Source organism: Melospiza melodia, chromosome 15 (genome assembly GCF_035770615.1).
Source record: "Melospiza melodia melodia isolate bMelMel2 chromosome 15, bMelMel2.pri, whole genome shotgun sequence".
In the NCBI taxonomy this organism is placed as follows: Eukaryota; Metazoa; Chordata; class Aves; order Passeriformes; family Passerellidae; genus Melospiza; species Melospiza melodia.
In genome coordinates, this window is record NC_086208.1 from 12,821,817 (window position 1) to 12,849,307 (window position 27,491).

At 46.4% G+C, this 27,491-nt stretch overlaps 1 protein-coding gene across 2 annotated transcripts; it reads right to left on the reverse strand.

Annotated features, from left to right (window-relative positions):
- Nucleotides 1-518: 518 nt before the first annotated feature.
- On the reverse strand, nucleotides 519-18,421 carry MINAR1 (membrane integral NOTCH2 associated receptor 1). Of its 2 annotated transcripts, XM_063169843.1 has the most exons (4): nucleotides 18,251-18,419; nucleotides 9,489-11,844; nucleotides 7,810-8,064; nucleotides 519-4,301 (listed from the first exon to the last, which is right to left on the reverse strand). In XM_063169843.1, the coding sequence occupies exons 2-4, from the start codon at nucleotides 11,796-11,798 to the stop codon at nucleotides 4,104-4,106; spliced, it is 2,763 nt and encodes a 920-aa protein (XP_063025913.1). In that variant the 5' UTR covers nucleotides 11,799-11,844; nucleotides 18,251-18,419; the 3' UTR covers nucleotides 519-4,103. The 2 variants fall into 2 exon arrangements, with proteins under 2 accessions (XP_063025913.1, XP_063025914.1); XM_063169844.1 differs by lacking the exon at nucleotides 519-4,301 and having other exon boundaries at nucleotides 7,907-8,104; nucleotides 18,251-18,421.
- Nucleotides 18,422-27,491: the final 9,070 nt, after the last annotated feature.

Consider the following 27,491-nt stretch of genomic DNA (forward strand, 5'->3'; position numbering starts at 1 on the left):
GTCACTGCCCATTGTTTATGTGTCCTCTTCCACAGCTGCCCTCTGTACCCTCTGACAGTGGTAGGTTCAATACCTCTGTTTCAATACCTGGAATTTCAAGACAACCTGATTTTGCAATTAACAACTCGCAAGCAGCAAATTAAATTCATACAGGGACCCTAAATAAACTGGCTGCCTGTTCCCAGGTGATTATAAACACTTATCTATTGTACTGACATAAAAGGGACAGGGTTGCATAAACATGTAAGTTAAAGAGGTACCAAAATGTTAGTCATGACCTTGTTAAAACAGTTAATATGGCAAAACTCAGGCATGAAATAACCTATAAAATGAAATATGATTAGTGTCAAGAGCTAATCTTCCAGAAGCCCAAACAATGTGATGCAAAGGAGCTTTTAAAAGAAACCAAACAAACTCATTTTTCATTATCTTCTGCCATCTTATTATTTCACAAGTTAGAAATCCATTAGCAATTCTGCCAAGAACTAGATAGGCTGCTTAGTTATCTAACACTGAGACACTCACATCCCATGGCTATCTTGATGTCCCTGGGGAAAAAAAAAACAGGAAAAGCAATGGAGTAATAAATTATTATAACTGTTTCATTAAAACTTAGGACACTGTAATTTTCAAGTTTATTTGGTGTTATATTTAAATGAACCAAAAGGCAACATTGTACAGTAACATTATAAAATAAAATTATTACATAGTACATTAAACAAAGCCCCATTTAAAAAAAAATCCTAAAAAGTCATTTGGGGACATATCCTAGTCTTGCTCTTCTTCACACATGATTTATTAAGCTCATTTAAAGCAGCACTCTTATTTTTAGGAAAAGCAAAATGGAATTTGCCCCCAAAATGGAGTATCTTTTCTTATAGTTTTTGCAGTTTCATTTTATCATGTGTAATATATCAAGTTTATAAGGCATAAATACGAAAAACAGTTCAATATGCTCATCATAATTTTATTTAAGTAATACAATCTAGGACACTTTTTCAATCACACCAAGGATTACAATGTACCTATAGCTTTAATTTCTTTTTTATTTTTTTTTATACAAAAGTCTATCATATGGTATACAGTGTATTCTAGTTGGTAACTGGTTCACAAGGTGGATCACAATATTCTTGCAGGTTAATATGTCAGGATTTCACCCAGTTTGTACACTCTGTGCAGGCTTCCTCCTCCCCTGGCTGCTCTCCTCCAGCAGCAGCAGCAGCAGCAGCAGCATCCCAAAGCTCCATCTCCTTGCCTGTTTTCAGAAGGGCTCTGTGCCAGCTGCAAATCCCACTGGGAATGCTCGGGATGCACATCCCAGGGGTGCCAAGGAGCTGCCAGGAGTGGAGGAGAAGGCAGGCAGTGGCCCACAGAGGTGTTTGTGGAGCAGGGATTCAGGCTCTGCTCTCCCAGCTCCCCTCAGGCTCCATGACAAACCGGAGTCTGGCGTGTGAGGAAACCACTGGCCAATGCAGCGGGTGCCACTGGCTGCTTGTGCAAAGCAAGGATGGGCAAAAGCACCTCAGTAAATTAGGAGGCAGCTTGGATGTTTGGGATGGTGAGTGCTTGGGTTGGGCCAGCTCCACATCACCCACAGCTCCATAACCTGCAGAGCCTTCCCAGGATTTTGGGCATCTCTGATGCAAAGACTCATCTGGTGCCAGCTGCACAGATAAACCCTGTGATCAGTGACACCTCCCACACCAATCTCCTACCTCCCCTTGTGTTGATATTTTCTAAATTTTTCAGATTACTGAGATGCCCTGGTGAAAGCACTGCTGATTTGGGGCTGGGGGCAGCAGGTTCAGCGGGGCTGGAGAGGGCAGGGGCTCTGTCCCCACCTCTCCTGCCCCTCCAAGGCTCTTGTGTGGGGTGGGCAGATGGGGGATTGACCCTGTGCTCCCACAGGGCCCCCCTGCTCCGTCCAGCAGCCAGGGAGGGGTGTCTGAGGGCTTCCTGACATCACCTGGAACCAGGAATAGCCTTTCCTACGTAGACAATCAACCTAAATTGTGCACGAGGTAAACTGCAGAGCAGTGTCCTCCAGAGTGTTTCTCCCATGTCTAATATTAGATATCTTGCTGGCAGCTCTGAGTTGTCCCCAGAGGTTTCTCTACCTGCCTATATTTACTACGCACAGATCCCGAGCTCCTGTGCTCAGGTGCTCTGAATCACACCACAACCAAAGGCAGCCTAAAATAGACAGTGTGAATTGCTCCCTCCCTGCTGTGACTCCATCCTGCAGCATCTGGGAGGAAAGAGAAATTAGCTTAGCGTTATGAATGGGCCAAAGTCACAGAATTTGGGTCAGGATTCAGGCCAGGCAGACACAGGCTTTTTGTGTGGGCCTATTCTCTATTTGCTGATGGGACATCCTACCCTGTGCTTATTTTTCTGATAGATCAACAGTCTCAGGAATCACCTATCCCTAAATAAAGCACAGCACGTGAGCAGCACACAAACAGCTCTCCAACTGCAGGAAAGAACTGACACACATCTCAAGTCACAACAAAGCCTTCACCTCCCACACACCCTTCCCTCAATACTTTTTTTAAACCAGTCAGAAACAAACAGTGAGTGCTGCACATCCCAGAGAGCCAGAGGAAGGAGCATCCAGTGCTTTCTTAGCTGCTGTGTCATTGCGTAGGGAGGCTGCTTCTGAAGAAACCAAAATTACCCTATATAAAGAGCATTCACTAAAAGAATCTCCTTCCCCTAGGAGAACCAGCAAGATCCACAGATTTCCTGAAAATCCTTTTTTTTTTTTTTTTTTTTTTTTTATACTTGACAGAAGAGTAATACTGTCTGGGTTTTTGCTTTCACTAACCATGACAGGCAATTTCTGTCCCAGCCTGAGAATTCCATCAAACCTACTATTTGCATTTGGAATAAAGCATCAAATGGACATTTCCCACGGGATACAGACTGCTTGCTGTCCAGTAGATTCAACCATCACTCTTAAGTACATTAGCAAGAGGGAAGCAAAGGACCTCCCTGTGCTGAATGCATTGCACCAGCAGCAAGTTTCTACCAGTGCTGAGAAATTGTGCCCTTAATGTAAGTGCTCACTAACCACCAGCCCTGCTGCTTGAGGAGCACTCGGAACTGAATAGAAGGCTTGCAGGAAAAGGACCTCCATTAGTACCCATTATGCTGTGATTTATGGTATGGGCTTAAAATAGCAAGAAATTAAACAGTTCTATTTAACCTAGAGTCTAAAAAAAGGCACAAAGACTTGGTGGAAAAAAAAATTTGTAACTGTTCAGATTATATTTCCAAGAACTTTAACAGTGTTGCCTTCATTTGCTAGATTTGCTTGCTGGCAGGAGTGAAATTGAGACAATTTCACTGTCTGCAGAGGTAAAGAATACCCTTTTGGCAAGGCAAGTATGCCAGCTCTATGCAAATGTTATTCAACAGAAGTAACTAAAAGCTCTTGTGATTGCTTTAAAACATAATCTTTTTGGTCTGCAGCACATTGCACTTAACCAAGTACTCAGTGATGATAGAGTGGGTCTTAGGGCAAGACCAAATACAAAGAGCCCTTTTTAATCTGAACGTAGGAATGAACTCTGTTCACAGCTACACAGTCTGCTTTCGAACAAATGATCATGAAATACATAAATACTATAAAATAAATACAATACATTCAGAGTTTTCAACACTGTAGAGAGCTGTTAAGACTTCCCTAGCTCCTCAATGTGATGCATATAGAACATTCCCTTCTATACAGTACTACATCCATGGGCCCACACCTCAACATAGCTCGGACAGCTTTCCTCTCTTGCCTGGTTTCTCATCAGTCTCTGATTCTGTAAAACATTATATCATTCCTTTAGGAAAAAGAAAAATATTGCACTTTTAAAAATGCATAAAAATCGAACCGAGTTCCCATTAACTCCACCACACAGTCTGTTATTTAAAATAGGACTTTTCCAAAAACACATCTCTACTTGTTCTGCGCTCCGCCTCCGTTCTCCAGCGGGATATCCTCAGAGCATCGTCCCTTAGCGCACTCCTCACAGTTTTGCCAGCAGCCATTTGTCACACAGCGTGAGCTATCCGAGCCACGGGTGGCTGGGGGTCACAGGGTGTGCCCAGGCTCAGGATTTCATGGTGCAGATGGGCACCACGATGACCAGGATAACCGTGCAGGCGGCCGCCGCGATCAGGGCAGCGATCTTGCAAACCTTCGCCCTCCTGAACTCGGCTTCCTTCCGTTTCAGCAAGGAGTCGTAGCCAGGAGTGTAAATGTCTTCCATCCAGTACTCTAAGTTGTTTGGGTTTAAGGATTCTTGAGTCTAAAAATCAAAAGGAAACAGTTGTTAATTGATTGGGGTCTGCCATTAATAAAATAAGTGAGCAAAGAAGATGTATCCAGCTGCACCTGGATCTGCTGGCAGGATAAAGTGGGTTATTGTCACTTCTCACAGCCCTCCATCTCCTGGTCCCAATTCCATAAAGCTGATGAAAGTGGTAAAAATACTGCAAAAAATAGTCTCCTGCAACAGTAAGATTCTGCTCCAAAATCCCTCACGTACCTCTGATTTACCGGAAACTTCGTCATCTTGGATGGCATTTAAATAGGATCTCTTTAATCTGCTCGACAGCAGAGGTGTCAGCAAGTGCCGGCCTGTTACTGTTAATAATTTTTAAATTATTAAAGCTCAGCTGATGGGAAAGGTTCTTAATATATGCTCCTCATGCACTACATTTTACAAAGCTAACCCTAATTTTGTCTCCATGATTGGCTTGCAGGGATGGTAACCCATCCCCATCCAGCACCCAGCCCTGCTGCAGGGGCAATTCACAGACCCCTCCTCTGGAATGGCATTGCCTGGGGACACAGGCAGCCTGCAGAACTTCATCAGTATTTCCATCTGAATTACTTATTTTTTTTGTCTTACAGCTTTTTGTTCCTAAGTATTTATGAGCTCTTAAAGCTTTCCATTTCAGCCTTGCTTGTTTTTCCCCCCCTTTAACCTCTGTTTTAGAGGAAAATAAAGGGAAAACTTGGGAAACTGAAACTCTACACATTATATTGAACTTATCAGCAGAAAGGAGTAAAGCAAAAAGAACATTTTGAAAAATGACATATTTTCCCCAAAGCTGTCTCCTTTATCTGAGGCTCCAAAAGCCCATTTCTTTAAAAAAAATGAAAAAGATTCCATATAAAAATACTACAGTAAGAATACCTCAACGCACATCATTTCTGTGTTTGTAACAGTCCTGATCCAAAGCTTGTTGGATTCTGCAAAGAAACTCCAGCTGACTTGAGAAGGATTTGACTAATCCTTTAGCCTTTAATTGACTAATTCAGATTTTTTTCAGATTCAGGCCAGGAGCTACTGGCTAAAACTTTGCTTTTCCTGATAGCAGCATTAGTTATTTGTAAGTAACTACTAAAAGAAGTGATTCTATAGCTATCTCAGAAAGAAACAAAGAAAATTGAGCAATGGTTTTATGATCATTTAATAGACACCTCTATGATAGTGTTAGGATGCTGAAACTGTCCATCAGCCACACCTGTGATTGTATCTTTATGGCTTTGAATGACCTGTTTCAGCCTTGTGAAAAAAGGCAGCAATCTCATCTCTAAAGGCATCAAAATAGCCTGATACTGTTTGATCCCAGTGGATCATCACACAAAAGCAAAGCAATGAATCTCACACAGAGCCCACACCTGGGACAAGCTTTGGGCCTGACTAGTTTTGCAGTTTCTTTTTTTGGAGGAAAACCCAGCAGACTTGTCAGGCTCCAGGAGAAATTTTAAGTAAACAAAGGTAGAAAACCCCCAAAGATAGCAATAGTATGCTAAAAGGAAATTGCAGTTTTGGACCCATCTGCCTTGGCATTGACCTTTTAACTACTTCAGAAGGAAGATGCATTATTAAAAAGGCCCATTACTGTTAATCAGCTTCCTTTCCCATTTCATTGCCAGACGTAGGAATGTTCATTAAGGCATAATGTATTTACTTTCAGTTCTAATAAACTTAATCACTGGGAAAAAAAACCCACTCATCAGTCTGTGTCTATTTTTTAAGTTTGTCAGTAAGCTCCATTATAAAGTCTAGACATGGGCTTTGCAGGGTAGATGCAATTCTGACAATCTTTTTGGAGGGAGAGAATCAAACCAGTAAACTTCTATCACCTTTATCCTAAAGATAAATGATGGCAATAAGCCGATTTCTCTGGTTTGCTCACAGCCATGCAGAGCTGCTTACAGAGAACAAAACAGCCCAACGAGGAGCAGATGGAGAACACTTCTCCCAGAGGGGCTTTGCTTCCAAATATCACCTCCCTTATTGCCTCACACAGCAGGTAAGTGATGCTTTGTGACTGCCTGCTGCAGAGGAACTTGTTCCAGCCCATTCCTACTCCAGCACACAGCCTGCAGTGCCAGGGTTAGGGACTCAGTAAGCCATCTAAAGATTTTAGGACCCAAAAAGCAGCAGGGAGCTGAGGCAAGATGCAGCCCGCTCCCTGTGCTGCTTGTTTTTCTCAGAGTGCAATTCAGCCACAGCAAGGAGCAGGGGCTGGTGAGGACAGGGAAGTTTGCACGAGCCAAGCAAGGAGGTGAATTTGTTGTGCACAAATTCCTGCACAAACACTCATGGGAGCTGCACTACAGCACTGTGTGAGCAATGGTTTCAAATCCAAATCAGCCAGCTCAGGGTGCTGAGGCACAGCATCCTGATGCTCTCCTAGGGATTAGTCTGATGGGTTTGGAGCTGGTACCTCAGCATTGAGCCATTCAGGGCTGGAATGGAGCAGCAAAGTCTCAGACTCTTCCACAGCAGACAAGCTGTGGAGACAAGCAGACTCCCTCCCTGAGCACAGCTGCACCCCACAGACTGGGGCCCACAGTTGAGGTCAGCACCAGACCTCCCCACTGGTCCTACATTCTACTGTCCAAGTGCATATAAAAGATACACATATATTTGCACATCAGTGTGCACTTCATTGTGTGACACATTTTGGGTTTCAAGACCAAAAATGCAAAATTTCTTTCATTTTTACACACTTTGGATGTCATCTTTCAGTTTTTCTTTTTAAACCTCTGCTCAGATACCTTCCTTCCTAAAAGATGTGTTGTGTTTATCAGACTACACAGGGTATCCAATGTGGGTGCTCGTTTTATGTCAGGTTTGTGATTTCGTGTCAGGAAAACATTAATGTAAAATTTGAATGTGTCTCCTCTGCTTGTTGCACAAGAGCCTGCACACTTCCAAGCTGAACCAAAATGCAAACTAGACACAGCATTAGTTGCCTGGCTGGTTTCCAACAGCCACTTCAAAGCTTCCACAGTGACGTGTTTCAAAACCAGCCGTGGTATTGAACATCTTCTACAAGTATTTGATGTCTTGTGTTCCTAGTAAAATGAAAAAAAAAAAAAAAAAAAAAAAAAAACAACCTAACATTGCAATTCCCTGTGAATAATTCAGAGTCAGAGGAAAAGGCAGCAGTCCCAGTTCCTGCACCACTCTGCCTTGCTGCAGTTAGGAACCAGCTCACCTCTGCACTCCCTTATTCCCCAACTCTTCTTTAGAGCTACTAAAGCCACCATGGCTTAGGAGATGTCTCTCCATTGCAGAATAAGCTGGGAGCATCAGCCTGTCAAGGATCACCATTCAGAAACAAAACATTCACATTCTTCACTGTCCCTGGCCAGGATGGATAGGGATCAGCAAGATTAGAGGCTCAGCAATCCACGGCTCTTTCCTGAGCTATCCAAATCCCTTCTTAAAGGCATACTCTGGCAACATCCATTTCCAATCAAGCCATTCAAATTAAACAAATGAGACTCACTTGTAGATCCAAGGCTGCAATCTTGCCTTTATCCCCCGAATTCCTCGTGTATTCCTCTATGGTCCACGATGGCTGGGCACGTTTCACTTCAGCCAGCTCTGTCAACCTCATGTCTGTGTAGAGAGGGTTGCTTTTCATGTGTGACTTGAGTGATGCAGGGTAGGGATGAGGACTAAAGACTTGTTCAATCAAGAAAGCGTCTTTTGGCTGTTTAGAGAGTCTATGTGGCTGTGGGATTTCATACTGCCTGTCTGCCTGCAATAGGGTTTAAAAGAATTTGAGAGAAAAAACAAGACTATGAGGGAGTTAAACATAAAAGACAGAGATATTCCTTTCAGAAGCACCATATGATAAAAAATAGACCAGCTAAGATAAAGGTTTTGGATGGCCTTCATCCATTTGCCCACCTTCTCCTCACAAACAAACGAAAGAGGTATTGAGGTATTTTACAGACACAACTCCAACACGATGCTGACACAGCAGAAGAAATTTATGGTTTGTGCTGTTCAGAGATCAAAAAAATATTCTGAAAATGGCCCTGACATCCAGAGAAGCCCAGCTGATCTGCAAAAGCTGAGAGATACAAGCAGGCTTCCAGGTTTCTGCTTCCAGATCAAATCCTAACGTGAATTATTTTTCAGAGATGCCCCCACCTGACACTGCAGCATCTGTGGTACCATCCAGTGTCAGTTACAGGCCACTGAAGGAGTCTGGGAGGGACTCTCAAAATCAGCATGTCATCCTAAGCAAAGCAGTGAACACAAAAGCCAAGGTGTGGGCTGACTAAGGATGGCCTTCCTCTCCCTCTGCAGCCTAGCAATAACCCATGGTTTGTGGTTTCTTGTTCACCCAAGCACACTTCTTTCCACCAAACCTCTTGCTCTCTGTTCTCCACCCTTCTCTGCCCTCACACCCCATTGCAGAAGGCACAGCAAGCCTGTCCTGTGGTCACAGCTGGCAAGGGGCTGCAGGACCCCCTCCCCAAACAGGAACAAGCGCCCACCCCGTGCAGTTTCACAGAGCAGCACCCAGAGCCCCAAGGGCATCCATGGGGTCACTGAATGGGGCACAGGGAAGCTGCTGGGAGCATGGGCAGAGTTTTTCTGCCCAACTACACTGCAGTTCCACAACAGGAGGCTAAAGACTCATTTAAATGACCATGAAAGTCAGATAGAGAGAACATAACTAAAATGAGCACCTCACAGCACACGTACAAGGTTTTCTTTCCTTGAGGGATTTGAATCCACGAATCTATTTTGTTGGCTTTTAAATATGTACATACTTTTCTGATAAAAGCCATCACAATTCAATTTCAAAATATCCCTTCTAAAACAACCACTAGACAATTTCAGTTTTCCCCACACCCTTTCCACCAAGGTAATTACCAGGCCTCCTTATGTTGCTGCAGATGATGAAGAATATCATCACCTTCCCAAGATGTCACCCACATTACCACCCTTTCTTTGCAAAAAAAGCAAAGCTTTTGAGAAGCAACTTGGCCATTTTGCAGCTGCCAAGCAAGAACCTGCAGGTACAAAATCACTCAATTATGATAACAATAAAGGCAGGCATAACATGGCAAGGCAAAGCATTGTCATACCCGGAGGCTTGTGATGGCTGTGGAATTCATAACCGCATTATTTTTAAGCATTTATTATGTGAGTTAAAGTTGAAATTACCTCTTTAGATTTCCTGTGCCAGTCCTTATTTTCTCCTCCATCTCTCTCTTTCACCTCCTCCTCTGTAATGCCAACTTGGTTGGTGTAAGTAATAGCTCTCCAGTCTCGGGGAGAGTTTGAAATACTTGCTATTTTGGATTCGGTCGCACTGTTCTCTTCTGTTAGTGATCTTGATGATCTCCTAGTAAACAAACTTTTTTTTAAGGCTTTTACTCGAAGGCTCTCGCTATTACTTCCACTGGCATCTGAACAGCACCATTCTGGATTATTCTCCAGTTTGCCTCCATGAGGAGTATTGTGGCACTGGAATATCTGCGGGGAGTTGCTGTCATCTGACGCGGCATCGCTCGTCAAAGAGTTGAGATCTATTTGTACACTGACCTTCTCTGGCTGCTGGATTTTTTGATCCAGCTTGCTTAATTTTCCCAGGACTTGAGAGATTTCTTCTCGGACACCTGAGAGAGATTCCAGTTTCTTCTCTATTTCACCGATCCTCAAGACTAATTTGCAGACGCTCGTTTTCAGTTCATCATCTGTGTTACTGACATCTGCCCTGACCACTTTATCCAGTTTGTTACAGGCACTCCCATTGGAGATCTTAGTCAAATTGTGCTCAGGTGAGCTCTCACAGTCTGATTTGTGCACCTGAGACAAGGAACCAGTGCTGTTGTAGCACGAGGACTGCATCACTCCCGTGGACCCGCTGATACTCATGTCATCCAAAAACCTGAAAATGTCACTAATGTCATCGCTCACGATTTCAGAGTCATCATCTGACTGCTTCAGAGAATGCCTCTCACCATACTTAGCTTGGCCTGCTGCACACAAATCCTTGCATTTCTTGTGCTCCAGAACTTGCTGCTCTGTTTGTGTCCCAACACTCATGGTCCTGTCAATGCTTAAGATCTGCACAGAAGTACAGTTAATGCTTTTATCCTTAAACTTTTTGACTGGCTCATGTTTCTCCACATCTAGAATGGAAGGAATTTCCTTAGGTTTGTGCCCGTTGGGTTTCACAGCATAGTTTGCCTGCATAATTGGTTGCTGATCCTTTGCATTTAGGTAGGACTGATGCCTCTCAACTGAAGGAAAGTTTGGAGATGGGTTGCTCGAACTCTGGTATCGTGGTTTCTCTTCAGACTGCTTCCTATTAAAAAATGAGCGTTCAAAGTCAGGGACCTCCTCAGTATTTAAACTCCAGCTTTTAGCTGGCCAGGCAGTTTGCTTGGCTGGCTTTCCAGTCCACTTTTTGGTTTCCTGTGGTCCAAGAACAGTAGTTGGGCCAAAATATGTTGAAGCTTGAAGATCATCTAAACTTTCATGCTTCACTCGCCTTTTGTCCGGTATAGGAGAATAAATTGGATTCAAGTACTGGCTGCTGTATGGCATTTCAAAGCTGTGGTTGAAGAAAGTCTGCTTAGAGCTTTCCTTCCTGTTCTGAGGCTCTCTGTGTCCATCTTCTGGTGTTTTATTGGATGGTATTAAGTTGGGAGATATTGTAATCAGATTATGAAAATCTTCTTTGAATATATTTCTTTTCTGGACACACGACTGCATCATGAACGGCTCGTCATTTGTAATGAAAGTTTCTTTTAATCCTGCACTTATAGGCAAGGAATCCTGGTCTGAAATAGACTCATTTTCAATGTTCATGGGGAAGTAGGTACTCTGCATCTCACATGGTGGGGATGTGGCAATGGAGTAGGACGCCAGCGCCTGCAGCCTGTCCAGAGAGGCAGCCCGGCCCTTCATGTCCTTATTAACACCAAGCAAGAAGTTGGGTTCTGATGAGGGGACGAACTGCTGGCAGTCTTTGCAGTCCATCTTTCTGCATTTTGAGGACCTTCTGACAGGAAAGCCCCTGTTGAAGTCCTGGTCGTTGAGCTCACAGTTGGGCACGCAGTCAGGCACACAGTCTGCCATATTGCAGATCTCCGTGTCAGACCTGCAGGACTCGAAGGACTCCTTCTTCTTCACTTTGTGCCTTGCAACTGGAAGCTTCTCCTTGGCCACTCCCCCATTCATTTGGATGAGGTTGAATATTGTTACTATATCTGCTGCAACCATGATTTTCTTTGATTGCTGATTGTTTACAGTGCATCTCATTTTGTCTTTGAACAAAGTCGCTGGAAAATTAGGATCCAGGCAAGCAGTGTAAAACAGCACGCTTCTGAGCTTGGCCAACTGGGATAAATCAAACCTGGCACACAGGGACTTGCAGAGATCCTGGTAAGAAACAGTATTCTGCTTTGTGTCCAGCTCCTCCAATATCTTCACCAGGAAGAGTGAGGATTCCTGGTTGGACTCCATGGCTCAAGCGTGTTTTGCCGTTTAGCCTGGAAACCACGTTCCACTTCTACAGCAACACAAAAGAGATTGTAAGTCACCCACAGGTAACACCCAGGGCCTTGCAACTCAGCCAGAGATGGGGCCTGGCTCCCTAACCATGCCATCCAGGGCCTGCTTTTATAACCCATCCTCATGTTCTGAACTTCAGGCTGCAATCCTAGCATCCAATAAATCAATACTTAAATGGAATCGGGGTTTTATCCGAGAAGGCTCCTTTATGCCAATGTCTACTAAGCAACCAAGTGAATAAACAGAAGCAGCTTAGGAGAGGCTGAACTAATGGCAGATAGACAAGAGCCTGCACAGAATTTCAGCACAGAATTTCTTACCAACTTATGAGAGGTTCAAAGCACAGTTTAAGCATCAAATTGTCTGCAATCATTTCAGTCCTAGCCTAACCAGGGCTGACCTACTGCACTATGACATGTTTTCATATCTGAATGCAAATGGCTCTGAAGATTTTCTGTCAATAAACTTCTGTTATGTTTTTAGAAGTTTTCTGAGAACATAATTGCCATCTTGCTTGCTTTAATCCATTATTTTCTCCTCTGCTCTGAATTATCTCCTTTGGATACTTTGACATATTTTTTTCCAGAAATACCTTTTCAGGAATGGAAAATTTGCCAGGTCCCACATGAAAAGTGTGTGTGGGCCCTGTCTGGACTCTAAAGTCCAAAATTTAGCAAAGAACAGAAGGAGTTAGAAAATAATAAATCTTACTGAACCTTGAAACCAATCCAGCAGATGCCAGAGGGCTGGCTGCCAATCAGGATGGATTTGAAGACAGAAAAATATCAAGGACAGAGAGTATCCTCTTCAGTGATGTGCTCCCAGTGAAGCCTAGAAGTGCATTTCCATTCACCATCCCGAAATGACAGGGCAGAGGTGAAGAGCAAAAGCTGCACATTTATGTGGATAACAGGAATAGCTTGAACAAGCTCAGCTAACACTAGCAAACATCTTGGGGAGAATATAAACCCCTGCACTTTCAGAATTGAGAACAACCTTTAGCTATTGTGGATTAGGAAAGGATGTTGACAATTTTTTGTCCATCTATTTGAATATCCTTGGTGTCTCCACTGTTGGCTACTAGGAAAGACAGAGCACAGGCTGATGCAGTCTGCCAGTTGCTGAGTTTGGTCACTCTGTCTTTGTTATTCTTACTGAAAGGAATGACAAAAATGTTCTCAGTTTCTCAAAAAGGTATGTTATCTTCCCCCATTCACTGCCACCCCTGGAACTGGCCTCTCCTCCATCAAATGCAGAATATCCACCCAAATGGCAGAGCACTGAAGTCAACATAGCAAGGCTTATTATTACTCATTCTAAAAGGCACCTTCTGGTCAAAGACCTAAGGACTCCTGAGCACCACTCCAGAATCCAGGGCTCCTGCTCCATCTCCTGCCCTGACATCACACATCAGTGATTGCTATTAGTGTCAGTAGCCAGAGTACTTCAGCTGTCATACCCAAAAGAATACAAAACAAGTCTCCATATGAACTCCATTGCTTATTTAAATAACAACTCTCTACTGTGTGTGATCAGGAGCTGAGCAGCAGCAACGTGGAGGTATTTCTGTGATTGTAAACACAGCTCTCAGAAAGCAATGGCTACAGGGATTTTCCAACACCTCTGCTGCATGCATGTTTGCTTTTAAAGCTCCTGTATTATGCATAGCAGCGCAGCTGACAAAGGAGAAAAATGTTACTGGTCTGTGCTCAGCTCCAAGAAGTAATGCAAAAGGCTGGAGGAGGGTGCTTGTATCCTTTTTCTCTCAGCAGAGTGTGCTTGGAGGCACAGCCTCTTTCACAGCCTGCCTCAGTATTTCTCTGACGTGCCACCATTAATGATGCTCCCATGCTAGATCCAAACTCTGCTAGTCACCACCAAGGCTACCAAGTTCTCACAGAATAAACTTCACGTGTGGGGCTCAGAGACATTCCCAGCTGACAGGGCACTGGCATTTCAAGTCAATTTTCTGCATGTTATAAACCTGCCACTTGGGACAGGAGTGAAAATATGTCTTTTTGTCACCTCCAGGCTGAATACCAGCAAAAGCAACTATCTCTTCCTATTTGTAAATTCACAGCTTCTTGCCAGCCCCTCACCTGGATATCCATTTTCACAGCCTGATGCACACCCTGCACTGGCCTGCCTTCTCCCCACTCACTCTCCTGCTAAAACACCCAAGTAGCCAGTTTGCACTAATGTATTTTTGACAAGTGTGTCAACCCATTTTGCTCCCCATCCTTCTGCCTTTACTCTCTCATCCCAGAGAGGATATCCTATGTACAGCTTCTGAAAATCTTTGCTTTGCACCAAGCCATTCTTTGCATCATCAGAGATTTTAACTTCAATTCAGGTTTCTAAACACTATGAATCTGGTAAAACTCAGGTGCAGCCTGAGTGATGACAAGCTCAGTAAGTTGAGTGGAAGCCCTGCTGCATACCCCCAATCTCATGTTGCTTGTACTTAGCACCAACAAGGACCCTTGTTTTGGGGACCCCAATCCAAGCAGAAAGGTGGAGGCACTGAAGCACAGACCCAAAGCAGGAGAGCCCAGCTTGACTGGGTTAGCTCAGTCCCACCCCTGTGCCCCCAGACCCAAGCCTGGCAGGTGGCAGCCAGCTATGAAGCAGTGAGAGATCAGGGATATGACAAAGGCTTTGAGACAAGGGTGACCAGGAGAGAGCTGAACCTGCTCCGGTGGGAATTCAGCCAGTTCATTCAACTGAGACTCAGCTAGGGGAGGTGAAACTGAAAAGGCAGGTTGCAAACTCAGATATAGGCCTTGAGGAAAAGAAAGCTAGCTAGGAGCTGGAATAATTTCTTCTTCACCCCGTGGCTGTTCACAAACAGCTTTTTGGTGTGAGAGAATTTTAGGTGTGAAAGATATCTCTGGGCTTCAGCCTGAGCATGGAAATTGGTGCTCCCTTGTGCCAGAGCATCAGAAACATTGCTGCTAGTGGAGCATCAACAGATTGGGGCTGTGAAGAACAGGATGTACTACCCCTAAGGATAATATATAAGGGCCTTGGAATCTTGTTTCCTGCTCCAGGGATGTAAAAACCTAGTGCCAGAATTTTTAGTGGCACATTAAGCTCCTCTGCCTCTTGTCAAGCCTCCTAACAGCCTGCAACAAAGACAGGTGCTTCTTGGCAGGCCAGCCCAGGAGCTGCCACATCCCGGGTGCCAAGCACTTGGCCAAGCACCATCTCAGCCATTATGTCCACGTTCATTCAGTATCTCTCAAAGCAGGACCAGAATAGAGCTAGACGTGGCACAGAAATGCAGAGCTCTGAAATGAGCACAGGAAGGCCTTTTAAAGAGGGCTCAGGGTCACGAATCAGTCAAAAGCAGCAAAGCAAATGGAAGCACCCACAGCAAGAGCAGCAGCACACAGGGCCTCTCCTCAAATGGCCTCAATTCCACCAAGGTTCTTGTGCCTTCCCCTCACTGCCAGCAGCCACACACACCCTCCAAACCCCCCTCAAACTGACTTTGGCCTCCAGACACGTGGAGCTCCCCACACAAAGGGATGGGATCTGGTTTATTTATCTCCACCAAGCCCATCTCTGACCAAAGGAGCCACTTAACATTTCATCCTTAATGATTTTGTTATATTAGCATTGGAAGGGTCGCTTTGACTCAGCTTCCCGAGATTTGACATTTGCTGCTCTAATAGCACAATTATAGCCCAGCATGGGCCCGTGGAGCATCAGATTGCACAGCCAGTCGATGGGGGCTGGCTCTCCTTGCTCGCAGATGAGCTCCAGACTTACCACAGATCGATATCTTCTTGCCCTGCACCAGGAGCAATGAACTGAGCTCTCATCTTACCACTAACCCACTGTCTCAGCCTCTGGAGGAGAAGTCCAAGAATATTACAATTGCAAGCTCCATCCCCAGAGGAGCTCTCTGCTGCACAAAGGGAATATACTGCTCTATTTTCTGGTGTCTTTAGGAACCAAGCCTCCATGAAAGCTCTCCCCTGTGGTTCTTCAGACCAGGGGAATCTGCAGGCTCTTTCATGCATCTTGCTTCCTTGCAGGAAAGCCAGAATGCACCTCCCATCCTCACCACCTCCCAAATCACCAGTGAGATGGGGGTGCTCCCCTCGTCTCCTGCCTACCCTATAAATTTGCCATCCACAGGAATTCATGGAATTAGAACTGCTTCCCAGTTGCCCTGGCTGCTTTCCTGTGACTCCTTCAGCCCAAACCCTGCCCTGCCAAATGGTCTAAGGGCAGCACACATTGAGGCAGATAAACCCCAGCGGAGGATTCAAGACACAGTCCCACCACTCGACTTCCCTGAGCAGCTGCAGGGTGGCAAGGTGCCCTGCACGAGTCTGAATCACAGCCACTGCCACACAGACCACGTTATCTGCCTCTCTTATTTCCTCCTTCATTTCCTCCCCTGTTCTTCGTGCCACTGACATTTGCTCTCCCCATCTCCCAGTATCCACAGCAGGTGCAGCCAACACACAGATGTGACTCTCCCTTTGATTTGCCAGCCAAGAGGGAAACAGCATCCTCGTTTTGTCCCCCCCACGGTGACAAACGGGCCACCCCAGAATGCCACTACAGCAATGCAACAGCAGAGTGATCCTTGCATAAATCCCCTCAGAAAGAGCCAGCCACTCCAGCACAGCAGAACATTAATACAGAGCCAGTGATATGCTGTTTTACTATTAACTTGGGCTCATAAATCATTCAGCCTGCCTTCCCAGCACCAGATACTATAAAACAAGGCAGGCAACGCTTGCCTCACATGAAATGTAACCCGTCGAGACGCAATTCAGTTTTTGTTTTCCCCCACACTCATAAATCCATTGCTCTGCCAAAACATTAAGAAATTTCTGATGAAGGAATGGGGACCTCGAGCCCCATCTGGCTTCCACTGCACACAGACACAGGAGCTGGCACTCAGGGAAACAATGCCCATTTCCACACACCTTATTCCTCCTCCTCCTCCTCCCTCCAGCCTTCTGCCGCTCATTAAAAAGAAAACTAAAACACACACTTTGGAGCCCTGCCCGTGCAATGGCAACTGCTCCTCTCCACCTTTCATTGAATGAAAACTCCTCCTGACCAGTGTGGCACAGGCTGTCTCCTCCGGAGCATCTCTGTGGCGGCGCAGGAGCAGGGTGGGCTCAGTCCCTGGGGCAGGAGGAGGTGGGTGCTGGCTGCCTGCTGTGGGTTTGATTCAGAGCGGAAGGGAAGGAGCCCCTGCATGCCGGGAGCTCACGGTGCCTGTGCACCCGGGAAGGATGCACACACCCGGCACATCCCGAGCATCCCGCTGCCAGCCCCCTCCGAGGGTCACCGGGGGTCGCTGGGAGGAAGAAGCCGCTGTTTTCTGGCTCTTATCCTGCGTGAATGAGCCCTGGGAAACCGCGCTTTACAAACCCAGCTCCTTACCAGAGGCAGGCTCTGCTGTGAAAGGACTCTGCACAACACTTGAGCTGCCTCAACACCCCAGAATTCAGCGGTTTTTAAAGGATCTGAGTGCCTAAATTGATGGGGAACTTGTGGATAAAAGCAGCGGACCCTCGCGGCCGTGCGAGAGCTCAAGTCGAACAGGGCTTGCCATTGATTTTTCTTGCACAGTAACATTAGGCTGATTATCTGATTATTTGCATGGTTCAGTTATGCAATCCAGGTTAAGGTATCTCTACGATCTGGGAAAGTGCAAACAATCATCCTAAAACTGTGCAATAAATTACTGGAATTATTACTGCATCATATACTCTTGGTTATTCTTTGCCAACTCTTGGCCCATTCAGACACACACAAATACTGTCCTCCCCATACATCATAAGAGCACATCCAAGCCACGTTTTTACTGGAAATTTTTGTATAAGGAGACACCATTAAAAATACTGACGGACAAACACAAAAAAGTCTAATTTAATTAAATGTGAGCAATTCATCCCATCTGTGGGCATCCTGGATTTTTGAACAGCAAGTCTATAACAATCTCACTGCCTCCCTGCTCCCTTGCCCTGGTGGGTCCAGCTTTACTGATCCCCATCCTTCCAGACTCCGTTTGGGGGTTGGGGTCCCTGTGGCTCAGCCCAAGGGTCACCCACTTGCTCCTCTCGGGCAGATCCGGATGTGCAGGACTAAACCGGAGCTGCCAAAGTCCCAGACAGAGTTTCACGATTTTGGAGCACCCCCTTTTCCTAGAGAGCTTAACAAAGAGGGCCACCCACAGGGGACCAGAGGGGTCTCTTACCTGCACTTACTCCTCCTCCTCCCAGCCCGGCACTGGAGCCGGTGCTGAAGGCGCTCCCGGGCACCGCCGGGCGCTCAGCGCATCCCTGGGGATGGACAGCACGGGGGGCTTGTCCCCGGCGCCCCTCTCCCCCAGCGCACCGCCCCGCGACCCTCCCGCACCTGGGGCTCACCTGCGGGCTCCACCTGCCTCCGGCGCGGGCAGCGCGGCCGTCAGGGCTGCATCTGCCGCTGCAGCAGCCGCTTCCCGGCCAGCAGCAGCAGCAGGAGGAGGAGGAGGAGGAAGAGCCCGAGGCTGAAGCCCCGGCAGGATGCCATAGCGCCGGGCTGCGCTGACAAAGGCGGCAGCAGGTTGGCATGGGAGGAGGGAGAGAGGGGAGGAGAGAGGAGAGAGAAGGAGGGGAGATGGGAGGGAGGGAGGGGGCAGCACAGGCCGAGCCTCCCCGCGCCGCCCCCGGTCCCGCTGCCCCGGCCGGCCCCGGGCGCTGCGGCAGCGGCGGCTCCGGCTCCGCAGGGACCGGGCGCGGCGGAGGGGCCGGGGCTCCGCTCCCCCAAACCACCGTATCCCTGTCATTGTTATTATTCGGGTGAGCCCCGGCGCTCCTCGGGGCGGGGAGGAGCGCTCGGCTCCAGCCGCACCGCCAGCCCCGCTGTCCGGGCAGGGACAGCGCCCGCGGGCAGCCTGGAGCAAAGGGGGCAGGAAAGGGAAGGGGTGTCCAGAGGGAAAGGGGTGACCAGCGGGAAAGGAGCCCGATTCTGCCCAGCTGCGGACATGGAGAGCAGCGCTCTGAGGAGGAGCGGCTGATGGAGCCGGGACTGTTCAGCCTGCAGGAAAGGCGAGGCAAGGGTGACTTTATGGATCTTTACAACTCCCTGAAAGGAGCAGGTAGCCAGGTAGGGGTCTCTTGTCTCAGGTGACAAGCGACAGGGCAAGAGGAAACGGCCCCAAGTTGCACCAAGGGGAGGTTGAGGTTGGATATTAGGAAATAAATAGTTCTTCACTGAGAAGTGAAGGCTGGAACAGACTGCCCCGGGAAGTGGTGGAGACACCATCCCTGGAGGTACTTGTAGACGTGTAGATAGATGTAGCACTTGGGAACACGGTTTTGAGGTGAGTTAACACTTGGACTTGATGATCTTAGAGATCTTTCCCAACCTAAACAATCCCGTGATTCTGTGACAGCATCCAGTGCCCACCTTGCACACCCGTGCCCACCCTGCATGCCCATCCATCACCCCGGGGCACCAAGGCCGCCAGTGCCCATCCCTGAACTGCACAGCTGCCCTCAGGCAGGTGGTCCTTGCAGGGATGGGCCTGGGAGGGTAGGAAGGGGCTGCAGGGTGTGGGAAGGGGCTGCAGGGTGTGGGGTCCCCCCCCCAGGTGTGCCGTGGTACACGTGCAGTGCCCAGGACACGCACACTCCCTGTCTGGCAGGCAAGGTCTGACCTCAGCCACAGCGCTGCCGCTGCCCCTGCTGCTGCTGGCTGGCCACGCCACGCAGAAATACTGCAGAGAGTTTTTAATAGAGGTGTTGCTGGGTGAAATAAAGCAGGAAGATGTCAAAGGCTCGACTTCTCCTCTCACTCGCACTGTTTGGGGAGCAGGCTATCGGCTTCCCTTTCCTAGATGGACTAATTTGAGGGGTTGTATGCACAAGCACATCACAGCCATCAGACCCCTATGGACAAAACTGGCCTAAAACTATGTGGTTTACTTATTCTGACAACCTTGGGAACAGAGCTCTCTCTGCTTTCCTGAGAAAAACAAGGAGTCAGGAGGGGGATTTTATTTAAAACCCACTGACTTTGAAGAATATTGTGTGTGATTCAGTGTATACATTATATCTGTAAAGAAAACACGCAGAGCAGCTTAAACAAGAGGAGAGGGTAAACATACATCCTTGAAAATGGAAGGAAAACATGTTTATACCACATTATTCTTACCACTACTTAGCAGCATTAAGAGAGGGAGTGTCCTTGGGCCACATTTTCCATGCTTTTGTCAGATTTTTTTTTTTTTTGTCTATAAGTATCCATTTACTTGCAAATTTCACGGCTGGTGATTTCAGCCCTACACGGCTTCCTAGAGTACATGCCTTCAGGTCATCAGAATAATCAGAAGAACTCCCTGTATCCTTCAGAACTGCACACACCAGATAATAAATTGAAAACATTTCTTACCCCTAATTCTGGTCTAGCTGATCTTACTTGATTTTGCCCAGGTTCTGAGAGGTTTCCAGAGCTGGTTCCCATTTCCCACCAGAGGAAAATTTGGTGACTTAACCTTTTGCCTTCCTTGCTTGCACCCCAGCGCGCAGAAATTACATTTAATTGATGGCAAGGGTTTCATTATCTTCTTGTGGGCTGTGACTAGCAGCATATAATTAGGAATCACCTGCAAAAATTGGTTTGAAACAGTTAAACACGGTGCAGACTCATACACACAAGGTGTTGATTTTACACTGGGAAGTGTGTCCCAAGGGCAGCAGGGCTGTCTCCCCTTGGGGCTGGGGAAATCCTCTGCGAGCTCTTGGGGTGCTGCAGGGACACCTGCCCCCCTCCCTTTCCCTTGCTCTCCAATTCCAGCTCTCCTCCTTCTCCAGGCCAGATTTGACAGCAGCTTCAGCGGGAATTTCGTCCAAAAGGAGAGCAGGGATCAGCTCTCCCTGTCCCCATTCTCCATCTAATTTTAGCACCATCAACTCCTGTCTCCCCTCACCACCTTTCCTTGACATTTCTGCTTTGTTCTTCACTCTTCTTTTCCCTTTCATCTCTTTCCTTCAGCAGCTGGCACATTTACCTTGTCTGGCTCCCCCACAGCTTCCATCTTCCCTCCAGCTTCCTTTCCCTCTGCTTCAGCAACTCCTTCCAAACTGAACAGGTGACCCACAGGATGTCCATGTCTCCTCGAGCCAGGGGTGTCCAGGACTGAGCACCAGTCCCAGTTTGACTGGCACCAGTCCCAGTTCGATGTCCATGTCTCCTCGAGCCAGGGGTGTCCAGGACTGAGCACCAGTCCCAGTTTGATTAGCATCACAGTGCTGCAGAAATAGTGCCCAGCTCCTCACAGTCTCTGCCCTATGCAGCACAGCCCTAACATAAAGATATTTCAGCCCAATTAGGTTGCCAGGGCCAGAGCATATTCCTCATTCACACGTGATGCCAGTTCCAGCTACACAACAATGAATGCATTGCCTCTGTCCTCTCTCACAGCAGCAATGGTGCTTTTTATTTGTGCACAGGAATAGTTCCACAGGGCTGGAAACACTGAAGCTGATGGATGGAGAAGGGGAAACTGATGCTGAGGGTAAAATCTAGGAAAGAAAATCTACCTTTCACCACTGCAACACTCACTAGATATTTCTTTGAAATTTTGGCTCTCTTTCCATGTGAATAACTCCCTATGGAGGGGCAGGATTTTTCCACTCATGTCTTGTCCAGAGTCTCCTGCATATTTTCCTCTCTGTTTTAGCCCTCTAGAGCAATGTGCATCCAAGGAGCCAGCACAACCATCAGCAAGCCTGGGCTCTCACTTTGCCCTTCCTCCTGCCAGTGGCTGCAGCACCACACAGCTGCCATGTGCTCCCCTCAAACAGTACTCATACAAGTATTTATAAATTCAACCCAAGCTGTTTGTCCCACTGACAGCAAAGGGACTGCCCCAAGGGCTCATCTAAAAGCACTAACAGGTCTTCATGCAGAAAGTCTTTTCTTCACCTTCTTTATTGTGACCTCTGGGCAAATTTGTGCCTTTAGAAAAGCGAGACCAAAAACCCATCGGTCAACTTGGTGTTTTAGCTGCTTTCAGGAGCCCCCAAACCATTTCCTGGTGAATCTCTTTCACTAAGACATGAAAGAAAACGAATTTCATTCAATGGGACATGACTTTACCTAGCACCTTCCTCAGCACAGACATTTCTTAAACAGCTAGCAGCATTCTAATGGTATTAAACTGTAGAAAATAAAACAGTCCTTTTCCAATATCACCTTTAGTGCAGAGACTAGTTTATATTTTCCAGTGTTCCAGTAGCAAGTCCTTAATCTCTTCTGGGTTTGCTTTTAAGAGAAAGAGAATTTCTAAAGCCCAGAGCATAAGCCTGTGCTGGGAGCACAGTTAGATACACTCCAAGCAGACAAGTCTGTCTGAGCCTGCTGTGCTCCCTGAAGTCTTTAACCAGGATTTGGGAGAGCAAGGCAACCTCTGGGGGAAGAGCCAGACAACCCAGGGCACTGTTTCCCTCCTCTCTGGATGAAACACTGAATCCTTTCCTAGCTTAAAGACAAATACCAAAACTTTCTGCATCGTTAAATGGCACTTAGCAATACGGAGCCTGCAGATTGCTATTTTTATCAAGCACTCTGAATTTGCACTTCCTCTGAAATCTCAGCAGGGTCTCAATATTGCTGAAGCTGACTCCTGCAGCCAGCATGCACACAGGCTGTGCCTGGGAAAATGCATCTTGGAGCTGGCAGCAGTTATCAGAGAGTGATTGATAATGGGCAAACTTCTTGTTCAGCTAAACGGGCTTTGGCACAGGATCACTTGAAATATAACAACAACCAGAAAAAAAGATTTAAAAATCAGTCTGTTGAAGAGCATCCACCCATACCAGATGTGCTGCCTGGAGAATATGCCAAATTCCTCAAAGCAATACAACTTGACAGCAGTCCTAGGCAGAAGTGATATTTTTCCCCCAATGCATTTACAAACAAAAAGAACAGTAACTGTAGAGTAGGATGGATAAGTTAAAATATTTTTGTGACTATTGGTCTAAATTTTTTAATGAGTTTCCCTCTGCTAAATTTAATTTCTTTTTAGTGGGTGTGGCAACAACTGGCTTTTGCTGGCACAAACACCTATGAAAAATATACACCTCCCCATAGTGAATGCTTGAGTTTGGAAAGTGCACTTTTAAAGCCATGTAGAAAAACACTGATGACTAAAGTGGCCATGGGCTAATCCATCAGAGAGAGAAGAAATGTTAGATTTAGGTTTGTTTAACCAACTTAAACTCAAAACCAGAGCAATTTCATTATTTATATTCATGACCAATACTTCTCCAAATGAGCCTTCACTTCTCAGTTCTGCTCTTTGTGAATGCATTGCTAGCCATGAGCAAAAAGGGTAAGATTCAGACATTTCTCATGTCATGGCACAGACAAGCTCCTTTCTGGAGTGAACATGCACAAAAGCACAGGTGCAACAGATTTTAGGTCAAAAGTGAAGGAAAAGATAATCAGGGGGTTGCTTTTGAAGTGCAGCCCCCAGGAGGGAGGGAGAGCTGCAGGCTGGGCAGATGGAGCCACTGCGGCTCACGTTTATCTGTGCCCTGCCATCACTCCTGCTCTTTGGGCACTGCTTCCCCTCCATCTCACATCTCACAGGTGAAGGCAGCAGCAAGTGTGACAGGTAACTTTGCAGGGCTCCCTGCAGCCCAGCCCCACAGCAGGCTGAGTGGGATCTCAGGTCCGGGCTGGAGAGGTGTTTGTTCCATTGTTGTGAGCTCTTGGGAAGGTAACGCCTCCCATAGCGAGTGCCAGAGAGGTGAAAGTGCCTCCAAGCTGTGCAAACTACCTGCAGGTTTCTTGCACGTTCAGGTGAATTTTCTGTGCAATCTGTCTCTCTGCTGGTTACTGGCTCATCCCCAAGCCCATCCAGGTTTTCTGAAGGAAAATCAAAATCACCTTCCCAAGAGGGTCAAAAGCTGAAGGAAGGTCTCTGTCAAGCTCTGTGATGGAGGGTGGCACAGCTCTGCCTCCCTGCTGGCTTCATCCCTCACACAATTTCCACAATTTCCATTTTTTTGGGTGACCTGGCCAAATGTCCACTGAAGGCAGAGGAGACTTTCCAGTCGTATCGATGGATGTCTGATGGCACTCACTGGCACTCAGTAATACACTAAACAGTCCTCAGATTCCTTGTGGTCACCAAGGAATTCACAAATGCCTTAGCTTTTACTGCCCTGAGTAATTATTTATTGGGATGGCCTTTTTATAGAATCTCCTTAAAATGTCCATCCAGGTTTTAAGGCCAGTGGAGACTATTAGCTCATCAGTCTGCAAAATAACATATCCCATAGCATTTCACTCAATAACCACCACTGTGTTTAGCTCAGCAGTTAGCATTTGATTAAAAAGCATCTTCCAGAAAAGCCTGCAGTCTCCACTGAAGAAATAAAGAAATTAAGAAGCTACCATTTCTTTCAGTGGTTTATCTGGTGCCTCATCTCCTCTTGGGTTTAAAAGTAAAATGTATTTAATATGAAATATCTCTCCACCTTTGAACAACTCTGGACACATTGCTGGGAGCACCAACATCTCCAGCCCAGCATCCTCATGGGTTTGTATCCCCCACAGCAGTGTGACACAGTGTGTCTTGCAGAGAAATGCCTGGAATTGTCATAGGGGATTGAGCTATTCATCCTAATTCCAGCCTTGCAGTCTGGAAAATGAAGGAAGAATCTTTGCAAGTTATTGTTGAGGAAAAGGACAAGTTCCCATTTCTTCCAGGTGGGTTGGAGGAAAGAAACCATTGCTGTGGTGGAGTGGTTTAATTCTGACTCCTCCTCCAGCTGAATCACAAGTCACACTGCTTTGCCTTTTTCTCCCTCAGTATTTCTGTCTTGCTTGTTCTAAGCTCCAGTTTTCCATCTCCTCGGTCAGTTTTGCTCCAGGAAAACAATGTCACATTGTGGGAACAGGTCCAGTTTGTCCATGTATGATGGTGGGCAGGGATGCACCTCCACTTAACCTTGGCTTCTTTGGCCCTGCTTTTGTTTATAACCATTTCCTGGATCTTCACTGGGGGAATAAGGATCATGTACTAACCAGATGCTCCAAGGGTTTCCAGGGATGGAACAATATGTTCTGGCTGAGCCCATGCAAAGTGGGGAGTCAAAAGTGAACTTTTGCAACAACAACAACAACAGCTGCTGTGTGGGGCCAAGGTCAGCTTCCCTGGGATGGGAATTGGGGAAGGCCTGTGGGAGAGGATCTGTAGAAGCTCTAAAAGAGTTTTTTCACATGTTTCAGCTCAAATCTCTAAATTGTTCCCTGCTCCTAGTATCCATACCTCTGAGCTGAGTTTGCCTTAAAATCCTTTGAAACCATGCTTGGTTTTGTGCTCCCAGAGTGAAGAATAGTTCAGAGTCTATCTATGGAAAAGCCATTCCTTGCTGCCTTCTCCAGGCCACTTTGTACCACAATGTGGTGCAAAATCCACTGGCTGCCATCCAAAGATCCACACAGCAGCTCAACTCAGGCTGTATCTTTGGGCTTGGTAGGGTTAAATCAGTCCCTTCATTTGGAATTGCCAGCAAAATCTCATTGATCTCAGCAGCCCTGGGATTTCTCCAGTAGCTGCTAAGAGCAGAGCAGGCAGTGTGACACCCTCTGAGTGCCACTGGAGAGCAAGGGAACAGCATCTCCACGTATTCCCATTCCCTTCTGTTCCTCCCCTGGCTCACTCACAGGAGAGACTGCATGATATAATAAGATGCATCATAACAAGATGCCTTTATAAGCCAAAAAGTCATGCTTCTCCATGCTGGGGAAGACAGCAGATGAACGACCCACATGGATCACAGTAACTTCAATTACATTATGGACACAGTGAACTGTTTGTGGCACGTCTTGTACAAGGCTCTTGAACCACAACAAATAGATTGAAACCTCTCTAGCATTTAATCTTTTCTCCCATTGACCATGGACAGGTCATACAGAAAAAGAATCTCTCTTCCTCCTGTGTCTGTATTGCATTTTATTAGGTTTGCAAGGTTTGCTCTCTGTGTGAGTTACTCTAAGACCTCACTCTATCCCTGTGATGTCCAGGGGATTATACTCACACTCTTCCATAATTGCTTTATCAGTGGGGACCATGTAAAACCACATTTCACATGGCACTTTTGGCATAATTTGTTTTGCTCAGGGGAGAGACAGGATGCTTAAAGGAATTGCTCTTCTGCTCTGCACCAGAGAGGATCCATGAGGTGTGTCACACCTGACCTGCTTATGTGCATGAAATCCATGAGGATTCAGGAAAGTCTTGCCTGGAGGTACAGAGACAAGTCCAAGGAGCAGCAGCATCCTGCTCCTGAATTTGCAGGACAAAATTATTTTAAAATATCTTCATTGTGTCCAACACTGATGCAGAGAGCCAGAGAAGGTGATATTGGAGACCTTTTCCTTTAAGCATCAGTACTGTAAAGCTTCACTACTACCAAGTATTACCAAAGATTAAGAGCTAAAAAAAGCTTTTTAAAGTCTCTTATAGACAATGATACTATCTAGACTTGGAGTGATAAACATCAGAACCTTACATGAGTTTTAGGGGATGTCCAAAAATAGAGAGTGGGGCACAGATGTACAAAAACAGTGATAAGACTAATTTCATTTCTTCTGGTAGCTGGTTGGTCTGGTTTTGCTCTTCCATGGCTTACTCTGACCTGACTGTGAAGGCAGTAATACATGTTGTATTCTTAGAGGAAAATGAAGCCATGACTGTGCATTTCTGCAGTGCCCCCCAAAATGCCTGCTGCTGGCCCTCCTGGTGACAAAGCCTTGCACTGGAGGGGCTCTTCTGATCCAACCTGTCATAGCAGTGGCCCTGCTCTTGTGCTCCAGCAGGGCATGCCAGGCTGCATCCAAGGATAGAAAGGTAATTGATCCCACAGAGGAAAAGGAAGAGCCTGAGGCGAGAGACAGACACACAAACTGCAAGAATGCTACATTCATACTTTTACCTAAATCAATAGTAACTATGAGAAAGCTGCTGTAGCTGCAGGCTCTCAGGCTCTGGCTGAGTCTCAGACCTGGAGAGGGGTTTGGAAATCCTTGTGTGCAAGAAAGTACCTGAAAACTGCACGAAACTGGGCGTGAGGTGAGGAAAACCAAAGCCACCATGAATTAGCCACACTTACACACAGGCACAGAGAGGGGTAGGGGGCATCTTCCTGCACCAAGGTCAGGCCGTTTTGGAGGTGTCCAAACGCAGGCTGAGACCATCAGCTGGCTTTGCACGACACAGTGAACAAGTGTTTCTCAAGACGAGGTTTTCTGACCTAGGCTGCACTGGTAGAGATAGATCAGACATCCATCAGTGCCCCACGCACTCTGTCCACTGGAGATCATTTATTTTGGCTCCAGTGGCAAGCAGCAATATATGAATTCATCACAGTCAGATAAACACTAATAAAATGTCCCAGGTTAGAGCAATAGTGATTTTTCTGTCGAGCCCAAACTGAATAAAAAGCAGAAAAATTTCATTTTCTGCTCTGAAGCTGGAAGGACCAAGGTGTAGAAACAGAACAAGAACAAACCCCATGAATTCTTTGCAAATAGCTTCCTCTCTTCTAATTGCATTTGCCATCTAACTCCACTTTTGCTATGGCTTGTGGAGGTAACAGCTATTGATCT